Below are 12,173 nucleotides of genomic sequence, written 5' to 3' on the forward strand. Positions count from 1 at the left end.
TTCCTCCTTTGAAGGATGAGGCGGAGGATAAAACGTGGACAAAGTGATTGTCTGAGCCAAATGGAAGGGTGAAACAACCTTCGGAAGGAAAGCAGCCTTGGTCCTCAACACCACCTTATCCCCATAAAACGTTATATAAGGGGGTTTAACCGACAAGGCCTGCAACTCACTCACTCTCCTTGCAGATGTTATAGCTACCAGGAATACTGTTTTAATAACCAAATACCTTAAGGGGCAAGAATGCATAGGCTCAAAAGGGGACCCCATAAGGAAAGTCAGGACCAAGGACAAATCCCATTGAGGCATAACAAATGGTTTTGGAGGATATTGATTCAGAAGACCTTTCAAGAATCTGAGAACAATAGGGGATTTAAATAACGATGGTTGGTCTGGAAGACAAATGAAGGCTGACAAGGCCGACAAATAACCCTTAATGGTAGCCACTGCACAACCTTTCTGCGCTAGAGACAGTGCAAAAGACAAAACATGTGACAGATGAGCATGTAAGGGATCAATCTGTCTCTCTCCACACCACATAACAAATTTAGACCACCTATTAGCGTAGATAGATTTAGTGGAGTGTCGCCTGGCCGCTAAGATAACATCCACTACATCAGGCGGGAGAGAGAAGGAACTCAGGTTGCCCCGTTCAATCTCCAAGCATGTAGGTGCAGACTCTGGAGGTTGGGGTGTAAAACCTGCCCCTGCGACTGCGAGAGGAGGTCTGCCCTGAGAGGGAGACGGAGCGGAGGGCACAGTGAGAGTTGGAGAAGGTCGGAGTACCATACCCTCCTTGGCCAATCCGGAGCTATTAAGATGACTTGGGCCCGGTCTTGGTGAATTTTCCTCAACACTCGAGGAATCAAGGGTATGGGGGGGAAACGCGTAAAGCAACTGGTCGCACCAGGTTATCTGAAACGCGTCCCCCAACGCTCCCTGCATCGGATACTGGAGGCTGCAGAATAACGGGCAATGCGCGTTCTCTAGAGTGGCAAACAGATCTATCCGAGGAAACCCCCATATCTGGAAGATTAGACAGACCTGATCTGGATGGAGACGCCACTCGTGGTCTGCCGAGAATTGGCGACTGAGACTGTCCGCACGTACATTCAAGACCCCGGCCAGATGATTTGCCACCAAGCAAATCTGATGGTCCTTTGCCCAGGACCATAGCCGAAGAGCTTCTCTGCAGAGAAGGTACGACCCTACTCCTCCCTGTTTGTTTATGTACCACATCGTGGTAGTATTGTCCGTCAGGACCTGTACCGACTGACCACGAAGGGATGGGAGGAAGGCCTTGAGAGCCAGACGTACAGCCCGTAACTCCAACAGATTGATATGAAACACCTGTTCCTCTGGAGACCAAAGCCCTTTGATCTCCAGATCCCCCAGATGAGCTCCCCATCCTAGGGTGGAAGCATCCGTTATGACCGTGGCCACTGGTGGCGACTGCGCGAACGGCTTTCCCTGTGAAAGATTGTTGCCCGCAATCCACCACTTCAATTCCACAGCAGCATCTCTGGAGATCTTGACAGTACCTTCTAAATCTCCCCTGTGTTGAGACCACTGCCTTCGGAGGCACCACTCATGTGCCAGCGAGCATGCGTGACCAACAGAATGCAGGAGGCGAACAGACCGAGCAGACGAAGGACCTTGAGGACTGGAACTACCGCTCCATTTCGAAACATTGGAACCAATTCCTGAATATCTTGAATCCGCTGAGGCGGAGGAAAGGCTCGACTCAATGTTGTATCCAGTACTGCCCCTATGAACAGGAGGCGCTGAGAGGGCTCCAGGTGAGATTTGGGCTCGTTCACCGAAAAGCCCAGGTCGAACAACAACTGGGTTGTTGACTGCAGATGATGCGACACAAGCTCCGGGGACTTGGCTTTGATCAACCAGTCGTCCAAGTAAGGGAATACTGCTATCCCCTTCCTTCTGAGCTCCGCCGCAACCACTGACATCACCTTTGTGAAGACTCGAGGTGCTGAAGTAAGACCAAACGGGAGGACCGCAAACTGATAGTGCTGCGACCCTACCACAAACCGGAGATACTTCCTGTGCGACTTGAGTATCGGGATATGAAAGTAAGCATCCTGCAAGTCGACAGACACCATCCAATCTTCCTTGTTCAACGCCAAAAGCACCTGTGCTAGGGTCAGCATCTTGAACTTTTCCTGTTTGAGGAACCAATTCAAGATCCTCAGATCCAGGATTGGTCTCAACCGACCATCCTTTTTGGGAATCAGGAAGTATCTTGAGTAACAACCTCGACCCCTTTCCTGCTCTGGGACCAACTCTACCGCGCCCTTTGAAAGGAGGACTTGAACCTCCTGTTCTAGCAACAGGAGGTGTTCTTCTGAACAATAAGATGGGCGGGGCGGGATGAGGGGCGGGAACTCCCGAAAGGGAAGGGCGTAGCCTTTCCCCACAATGCCGAGAACCCAAGTGTCCGTTGTGATAGACTTCCACTTGCGGAGAAAATGCTGTAATCTTCCCCCTACAGGAGAGGAGTGAGTGGGAAACGGTGGAAGCCTAAGGCTGCTTCCCCTGCTGCACCCCTCCAGAGGACGAGGAAGAGGCAGAGTGCTGTTGAGAGGCTCCTCTGGTACGGGCCCCACCCCTCCCCCTCCCTCTAAATGACCTATAGGGGAGGGAAGAGGCGGGTTGCTGGAACCTCCCCCGAAAGGAAGAGGAAGAAGAGCCACGCCCAAATCCCCGAAACCTCCTGAAAAATCTAGAAGAGGCAGAGGAAGAAGGAGCTTGCAGTCCTAACGATTTGGCTGTGGCTCTGCTCTCCTTAAATCGTTCCAAGGCCGAATCTGCCTTGGCTCCAAACAGTCTGTCCCCATCAAACGGGAGGTCCAGCAGGGTCGACTGCACATCCGCAGAAAACCCTGAGTTTCGGAGCCAGGCCTGTCTTCTTGCCACCACAGCCGTGCCCATCGCCCTGGCCACCGAGTCGGTCGTGTCCAGCCCAGACTGGATAATCTGGGTCGCGGCAGCCTGGGCGTCCGAGACCACATCCAAGAGACCCTGGGGGAGCTCCGTAAATGAAGACGAAATATCATCCATCAGAGCATGGATGTACCTCCCCAGAATGCACGTTGCGTTGGTGGCCTTCAACGCCAAACTGCATGACGAAAATATTTTCTTGGACTGCGCATCCAGTTTCTTCGAGTCTCTGTCTCCAGGCACCGTCGGGAAGGAACCAGGCGCTGACTTTGAGGAACAGGAGGCTTGCACCACCAAGCTCTCCGGCGTAGGGTGTCTAGAGAGAAAGCCAGGGTCAGATGGTGCAGCTCGATACCTCCTGGCCACAGCCCTATGAACGGCCGAGGAAGACACTGGCTTCTTCCACACCTCCAACACCGGATCCAGCAAAGCCTCATTAAATGGCAAGAGAGGCTCAGCTGCAGCAGAGGCCGGATGCAATACCTCTGTCAGCAAATTCTGCTTCGCCTCTGCCACCGGCAAAGGCAGGTCCAAAAAGCTCGCTGCCTTCCTCACCACAGCATGAAAGGAAGCAGCCTCCTCCGTATATTCCCCTGGAGATGAAAGGTCCCACTCAGGGGAAGTGTCCAGCCCACTGGCTGTATCCAGACCATGTAGTCCGTCTCCAGAGTCCTCAATCTCTCCCTCCTCTAAGACTCGCTGGTACTCCTGCTCTTCTAAAAGACGGAGAGCACGCCTCCTCGAATGAAGTCTCTCCTCGATACGCGGAGTCGACATGGCCTCCGCCGACGTCGAAGAACGGCGCCGATCTCCAGAAGCATCTGACGCCGCGTCCGGCGCCACAGGCAGCTTCGGCGCCGAGGTAGGAGCCGGAGGACGAGGTCTTGGAGCCGATGGACCAACCGGTGTCACAGGGCAAAATCCTGACTTTGACGGAAGGGCAACCTCCGGGGCTGAAACATCCGAAGCCACCGGAGCGGCCACCGACGCCGGCACCTGCGCCGAGCCCACATTCCCAAAAGGGAGAAAGGGCATAAAGGGTGCCGGCCGAAGAGGCGCAGGATCACCCAACGAAAAGGCCAAGGGCCCTGAAGGACCAGCCGGAGCAGCTCCTGGAGCCATCTGCTGAAAGATGGTATACATCGCATTAAGAAACGCGGTACTATCGGCTCCAGGAGTGGGAAAAGCCGGATACTGGGGTGCCTGGATCGAGGGCGACCCCGACGCCGGCCTCGATGTCTGCGACGCCGGAGAAAACACAAGAGGCTGCACCACCTCAATCACCGACGCCTGACCAGGCGAAGTCGGTGACGCCGGAGAGGGCAACGGCGTCGATGGATGCGGCGTGACCGTGGGGCTGACCTCCCAAGTCCTCCGACGCCGAGCCGAAGGTGACCTCGAACGAGACTCCTTGCTGGAATGACGTCGTGAGTCTCTACGGCGCCGGGAGTCTCGATGACGCCGGTGAGACCTTGGCGAAGAAGACTTCTTATGATGTTTCTCCTTCTTCTTTGACTTTGCCATGAATAACTTGGCCTCACGCTCTTTGAGGGCCTTCGGATTCATGTGTTGACATGAATCGCAAGTCGAGACGTCGTGGTCGGAGCTCAAACACCATAGACAGTCGGAGTGAGGATCTGTAACTGACATCTTGCCCCCACACTCTCGACAGGGCTTGAAACCCGACTTCCTCTGAGACATTATTACCGCAGAGAAGACTACGCAGCAGAGAATACACTGTAACCACGAAGGCAACAGTAGCTCCCTCGAAGATAACCGTTTCGAATGCACTGAAAAAAGGGAACTGTCATCGGCACGTCGGCGAGGACCTCTTATTGCCTGTATGACGTCAGACGGCGTCGCGTGGGCTGGAGTGACGTCCTCGTCGACGTGCAGAGACTAGTAAGAAGATTTCCGTCGATGCTGGCGCCATGGGAGTATTCATTAGGTGAGGAATCCACAGGTAGTTGTATCCATCAGAATATGTAAGTTAGCAGAGTTTAGACTATTTTATTGGAGAGATGTATTTTACACAAAAATACCTTGTTTTGGTATCCTCGCTGAGTCATTAGTTCAGCCTCCTGCTGGACTAAGTCTTCATACTGATGTTCAGCTAACCTCTCCTCTTCCTCTTCCTCTTTTTGACGCAGGAATCCCTCTTGCTCTCGTAGACAGCGTTCAGTAATCTGACAATTATTTTAAATACAATTAAAATTAGATATCTATCAGATGGCAAAAGCACAGCACATACTGAAATGAAAACGTAAACAAGGAACTTTTCTTGGCATTATATTATTACCTCTTGCATTATCATTTAGCCTCCCATACAGGCCAGAATAAAGTGGGCAGACATTTATGTTATAGGGCTGGAGTGCACTGCCCCAAATCAGGAAGAAGTTAACTTTCTGTCTGATGTAAATGTTTTTTTGATCTTGGTGCATTTAAAAGACAAAAAAAAGTGAAGGTAACTAGACAAAATGGAAATTAGATTGAACCCAATGATGATAAACACTCAGCTCTTGGAAGTAAAAAAATAAATAAATAAAAAATAAAAAACATAGCTCTAACGCTGGTTCTCTACTATTAATACAATCTTGGAGTTGGATGCTAAGTAAAACAATAAGACATCTAGGGCCTGATTACGAGTTTAGGCGCTATCTATCACACCTGATAAGTACCAATACCACAGGGTATGTTATTTATCGGATCTGTTTAGGAACGCCTATTATGAGTTACTGGGAAATAACGTGGATTTTGGTGTTTAATGCACCAAAATCTGCATGTTCCCCAATTAAATTTCATAAGGTGTGACCTGATGAAAGGTAATGAAGGTTGAGCTATTTAACGCATCTAATACTTATAGTATGCGTTAAATATGTTTTAACTCGTAATTCCAACCCATGCGTAAACAGGGGCTTAGCATGGGTTTGAATATAACAAGCAACTGGAAATAACAGCTTTAGTGGGAAGATTCTTGCTCAGAATTTTATTTTTTTTGTCCACGGAAATCAATGGCAGCAGTTTGGCTTGAGACTCTTAACTAAAGTATACAAAAGCCTTAGTCGACTGATGTGTTTTTACTTTCCTTAAAGGAGTGAAGCTTGATAATACATCACCTCATTTCAAGATAGCAATGATTGTTGAGTTTGCCATAACCACGAGTCAAGATGAGTGTTACACATGCCGTTGAATGTTTGGGAGCAATCCTTAGAAGGGTCCATTCCATATCTGGCCATGCTCCCAGGCTGAGCCCAGGCTTAATCTTGAGTTCTTTACATTAGAAGTGCCAGAGCAGTTGGAAAGAAAGTAATTTTGAAGCACTGGACTTTTGCATGTGTTTACTACCATTTCCAAGCCCTCCCAGGGTTTCATAATCATGGTGATGTAGCTTCATTTACCTACAGGTCTATGTATGAGAAACTAAGCTGTTTCCCTTTAATGTGCATTTAGAGTTGGATTGCCTCCTCTAGACTGACATCTGTTTCTAGTTATCCCTTAGTTTTGCCCCACCAGTCACCAACGTGCATTCCTGCAGCGATATGCATAAAAGGTGACCAAGAATATGCAGTGCTTTCATCTTGCATCAAAGCAAGGCCTTTTCAAGAGAATAAAACAGTGCTATAAAAGGAATACCACCATCCAGACTGATCCTGAAACCAGCTGGTGATCTTGATAGCCATGTGGCTTTCTGCCTTGTTTCTGCCCAGTCACTGCAGAATACTTGCAGAACAGATGGGAAAACTGCTGCATGTTTGACTGTACTCCCGGTGTACACACTACCATTTTGATACTGTAGTCCTTTCTTTCCCCAAAACTTGGAAATATCACATCATGTATGTAGAGCCCTAATTGTTTTGATATGCTTTTACACGTATACATGTTTTCCTCTTAGTCTGTCCACACTTGATTCCTTGTTGCTCTTTTATGCTTTTTGGTTTCTTTAGTTATCCCTCCTCTCTCAAGGCAGAGCTATGATTCCCAGCACTTAGCTAACTGCTCAAAATCTGTGCTCCTATAATGGTGACATATGTCCCCCACAATACTACTGAGAATAAATGGCCACTGCTCTCGTCCCATCTGGCTTGCAAGGGAAACTGGGCAGGGATGTCCTTTGTCAAAGCTCTTGTTTGACCTTGTGGTGGAGCCACTGGCAATTAGATTCAGGAACTCACCAAGAACGGCAAATGTACCATTTTGTTTGGTGGGCTCCAGGATAAGTTAAATTAATTTGTCGGTTACTTGTTACTCACAATAACAGATCCCCTGGGATCTCTCCTAGAGTCAGTATACCTCAATGCTTTGAGTAGGTTTCTGGTTTCAAAGTAAAAAACAAAAAATCATATGTCCTAAATCTTACAATACCTAATCATATGCTCCCCCAGTTACAGACTCAAGTCCCCTTCCAAAAGGGCCCTTCACTCCATGAGATGTCTTGCTCTGAATATTACAAGTCACCTTAATAGCTGGACCCAAGCTAACTGACCTGAAAAATATTCTGGAGGATTCCTGGAGATGGCACCCTCTAGCTTTCGCGGTTATGATGCATTAATGCATTAAAATGAACGTCCTTCCCAAGATACTCTACTTCCCTCAATCTCTTCTAATGCCACCCTACACCACAGACAATCATTTACAGAACAAATGAAGAGAACTTTTACGGGGAGGAAAAAAGTCTCTTATCCCAACTAAAACTCCTATGATCCTGAGCAAGAGACGTGGTGTTGCCTGTCCGAATTCCATGGACTATTACGCAGCTGCACACCTGAGCTTTACCTCAGAGTGGGTGGTGATTTGAAAAGCACAAGGTTACGTATGGACAGGGCACTGGCTACACAGCTGCTGTTAGATCTGGCTGAGCTCCAATGACACTGAAATCCCAGGAGCTTATATATTGCCCTCCACGCCTGCTAAAACAAAGAGGGGAGGGCTCACCACATTCCCATCACCAAACGCCCACTCTTTCATGTTGGCAGCTACGAGGTCCACTACACCATTTAAAAAAAAACAGGTTTCTACATGTGATGGAATGAGAGGCCTTTTCCACCTTGCACCCTTCAGGAGTCCAAGCCCAATACCAAGCATTTGTTTTAGGTCCATTGTGACAATGATACTGGAGAGACTTACCAGATATATATGGGCACAGCTACGGCGTGATATCCCTAAAATACACCAAAGCATACACTGTAGGGAATTAGCATAAAAAGATGTATCGGTGGTACCTGACTAGCGTGCATGTTTCCCACAACGTTCATAAGTTGCTGGAGTGTGATCAAGCTGCCAGATCCTTTATACATATATGGTGGTCCTGTGTTATACAAACATTCTGGAAGGAGGTTCTTGGTCACATTAAAGGAACCCTAGGATATCTTATGCATGCTAACCCAAGCACATTGATACTGGATTACAACCCATATCTCTGAAGGGCATGGCACAGGCTTATTGGAGCTTTGGCCGACATGTCGGGTGTGGCCAAGCGAATCATTGCCCTCTACTGGTAAAAGAAGGAATTCCCAGGTATTGCCTAGTAGTTTAACAGACAGTGGCAAATGTTGACTATGGGACAGTTAGACCTTAGACTTCTTACTGGGGTTGGTGTGTGGGGAAGTGACTAGGCCCCTACGCTTGAACAAGGCTTTAGAATGTCTATTTCTAGCTCTATCAGGAGAATAAAAAGTAAGAGCGCTTGTTGTTTTGTATGTACCCAATATAAGCCTAACTGGTTGAAAACCTCTGCTTTCTCTCTGCTGCTATTTTACAATAATTTTATTTGCTAGATTACAACATGTGAACTAATGACACTGTATTTTTATTATGGCTTTTTGTGTACTCTGCAAAGATGCTCATAAAAAGGTCTGGAGTGAAAAATATGTCCTTCTCCCCTTAGCTGTCTCCGCTATAATATCTGTGAACTCAGTAACTGTTGTTGGTGCAACCAGTCTTCCTACATAGACTTTGTGGTGGCTCTGCTTGCTGTTCTGCTTTAAGAGGAATTCCTTCACCTGGGCACTTTTCCAAATTCTGATATGCAGTTCCTGCTTTATAGCTGTTTTTCTCCTTTCATTATTTCTCTTTTCCTCCCATCTTTCTCCTTCCTTCATTTTTCTTCCCTCCCCTTTTCTTGCTTTCTCTCATTCTCTACTTCCCTTTTTTGCCCTATCTCCTTCTTTCTCTTTCTTTCTATTTTTGTTGTTTTCTTCTTTTCCACCTATCTTATCTTCTTTCTGTCTTCACCTTTCCTCCTCTGTTATTTCTCTTTCTTATGGACATATTGTACTTTTCCTTTCTGCTGCTACTTTTGTCCTCCACTACTGTTCTTTAAGCTATGCCTCTGCTTTGTTTCTTTATTTTCTTTTATCTTCTACTCTTTCTTTCCCTTTCTTTTCAAATTTTCCTTTCCATACTTACCATCCTTTTCTTATTCTTTTTCCTTTGTCTTGCTTTGTTTCTATTCTCTTTCTGTCATGCCCTTCTTTTTTATATTTCTTTTGCCATTTTTCCTTCTTCTGCTCCTTTCATTCCTTCTGCTGCTTTTATTGGTTTCTTCCTCTTTCGTTTTCTTCTTTCTTCCTTCATCCATTTCTTTTGCTTCTTTCTCTGTATACATTTAATTTTCTTCATTCTTTCTCCTTTCTTTTGTTCTCTTTCCCTGCCTTTCTCTGCTACTTTCCGTTTTCCTTTTTCTCCCTTGCATTTTTTTCTTACTCTAACCTTCTTTCATTTCTGCATTTCTCTCTTCTTCTTCTTCTTCTTTCTTGCTCTTTTTTCCCTCTCATGTTCTGTGCCACTCTCTCTCTTTCTCCATTTCACAGTCTCAATAGTGTGGGGACAAAACTGATCCTTAAGGACCCCAAATGTAAACCATTTGCAATACAGCTTCTTTGCCATTGAGGGTGTATGCTCTATGGAACAGGAATGGAGTACCCTAGGGGCAGTGTGTAAGTTATTTGGCCTCTGGGTACATTTATGGAATCCCTATATTAGGTAGTGGAGCACAACGATTTTCAGTGATGAGAAGTAGCTCTTACTGTAGGAAAGGTTAGATATCCCTAAGCTAGAGGTAACAAGGATCTGTGGCGTAGCAGCTGACCCTGAGGCTATCAGAGGGTACCCAGGAATCCAAGCATGGCCAGTGTTCAGTGCAGTGGACAGTAGCTTCCCAAAACATGGTGGAGAGCTGAAAGAAACCTAGAGGGAGGCTGAGAGCAACATGGAAACAGCTCTGTGCAGGGGAAGGGCATGCTCTTCGGTCTCCTAGCAGCTCTGAGGGGACCCGAACTATGCAATACAGGGAGTGAGACAATGCTTCTTAGTGGACTGGAACAGTGGTAAACTGCACAGGATCTACCTTCCTTGATTGTTTGGCTTCCTCAATGGCACCCAGTAGGAACTGGGGTCAGATAACAGGGGTAAGGAACTGAAAGAGGACTGACATTTGTCCAAATTCATTAACCCCTTAGCTGCTGGGCCATATCCCCCCCAGTGCAGAGCCCTTTTTTGGCTATTTGGGGTAGTTCGCGCTTAGGCCTTCATAACTTTTTGTCCACATAAGCTATCCACGCCAGATTTGCGTCCTTTTTTTCCAACATCCTAGGGATTCTAATGGTACCCAGAGTTTGTGGTTTGTGGCCAAAATACAGTGAAAATTTCGTTTTTTCCAAAAAAATGGGAAAAAAGGGCTGCCGAAGAAGGCTTGTGGTTTTTTCCCTGAAAATGCCATCAACAAAGGGTTTCTGGTGCTGAAATCACTATCTTCCCACCTTTCAGGAACGGGCAGACTTGAATCAGAAAACCACATTTTCCAACACAAATTTGGCATTTTACTGGGACATACCCCATTTTTACTATTTTTGGTGCTTTCAACCTCCTTCCAGTTAGTGACAGGAATGGGTGTGAAACCAATGCTGGATCCCGGAAAGCTAAACATTTTTGAACACTAGACAAAATTCTGAATTCAGCAAGGGGTAATTTGTGTAGATCCTACAAGGTTTTCCTACAGAAAATAACAGCTGAAATAAAAAAAATATTGAAATTGAGCTGAAAACAACAGCCATTTTTCTTTATGTTTTACTCTGTAACTTTTTCCTGCGATGTCAGATTTCTGAAAGCAATATACAGTTTTGTCTGCTGGACTCTTCTGGTTGCGGGGATATAAAGGGCTTGTAGGTTCATCAAGAACCCTAGGTACCCAGAGCCAATACATGAGCTGCACCCTGCAGTTGGTTTTCATTCTATACTGGGTATACAGCAATTCATTTGCTGAAATATGAAGAGTGAAAAAGAGGTATCAAGAAAACCTTTGCATTTCCAAAATGGGATCAAGATAAGGTTTTGAGGAGCAGTGGTTATTTGCACATCTCTGAATTCCGAGGTGCCCATACTAGCATGTGAATTGCAGGGCAATTCTCAAATAGACGTCTTTTTTACACACTCTCTTATATTTGGAAGGAAAAAATGTAGAGAAAGATAAGGGGCAATAACACTTGTTTTGCTATTCTATGTTCCCCCAAGTCTCCCGATAAAAATGATACCTCACTTGTGTGGGTAGGCCTAGTGCCCGCGACAGGAAATGCCCCAAAACACAACATGGACACATCCCATTTTTTGATAGAAAACACAGCTGTTTTTTCCAAAGTGCCTACCTGTAGATTTTGGCCTCTAGCTCAGCCGGCACATAGTGAAACCTACTAAACCTGTGCATTTTTTAAAACTAGAGACCTAGGGGAATCCAAGATGGGGTGACTCGTGGGGCTCTGACCAGGTTCTGTTACCCAGAATCCTTTGCAAACCTCAAAAAGTGGCTGAAAAAACAAGTTTTCCTCACATTTCGGTGACAGAAAGTTCTGGAATCTGAGAGGAGCCACAAATTTCCTCCCACCCAGCGTTCCCCCAAGTCTCCCGATAAAAATGATACCTCACTTGTGTGGGTAGGCCTAGCGCCCGCGACAGGAAATGCCCCAAAACACAACGTGGACACATCCCATTTTTTGACAAAATACAGAGCTGTTTTTTCCAAAGTGCCTACCTGTAGATTTTGGCCTCTAGCTCAGCCGGCACCTAGGGAAACCTACCAAACCTGTGCATTTTTTAAAACTAGAGACCTAGGAGAATCCAAGATGGGGTGACTTGTGGGGCTCTGACCAGGTTCTGTTACCCAGAATCCTTTGCAAACCTCAAATTTTGGCTAAAAAAACAAGTTTTCCTCACATTTCGGTGACAGA

At 46.6% G+C, this 12,173-nt stretch overlaps 1 protein-coding gene across 2 annotated transcripts in view; it reads right to left on the reverse strand.

Moving 5' to 3' along the window:
- The window catches only part of TCHP (trichoplein keratin filament binding), a 212,009-nt gene that overhangs the window by 23,605 nt on the left and 176,231 nt on the right, over positions 1–12,173 (reverse strand). For both annotated transcript variants that reach the window (XM_069214726.1, XM_069214725.1), the window contains exon 12: positions 4,998–5,141. In XM_069214726.1, the coding sequence (XP_069070827.1) occupies positions 4,998–5,141 (144 nt within the window). The remainder of the gene's footprint in view (positions 1–4,997; positions 5,142–12,173) is intronic.

Source organism: Pleurodeles waltl, chromosome 11, assembly GCF_031143425.1.
Source record: "Pleurodeles waltl isolate 20211129_DDA chromosome 11, aPleWal1.hap1.20221129, whole genome shotgun sequence".
Taxonomy (NCBI): Eukaryota; Metazoa; Chordata; class Amphibia; order Caudata; family Salamandridae; genus Pleurodeles; species Pleurodeles waltl.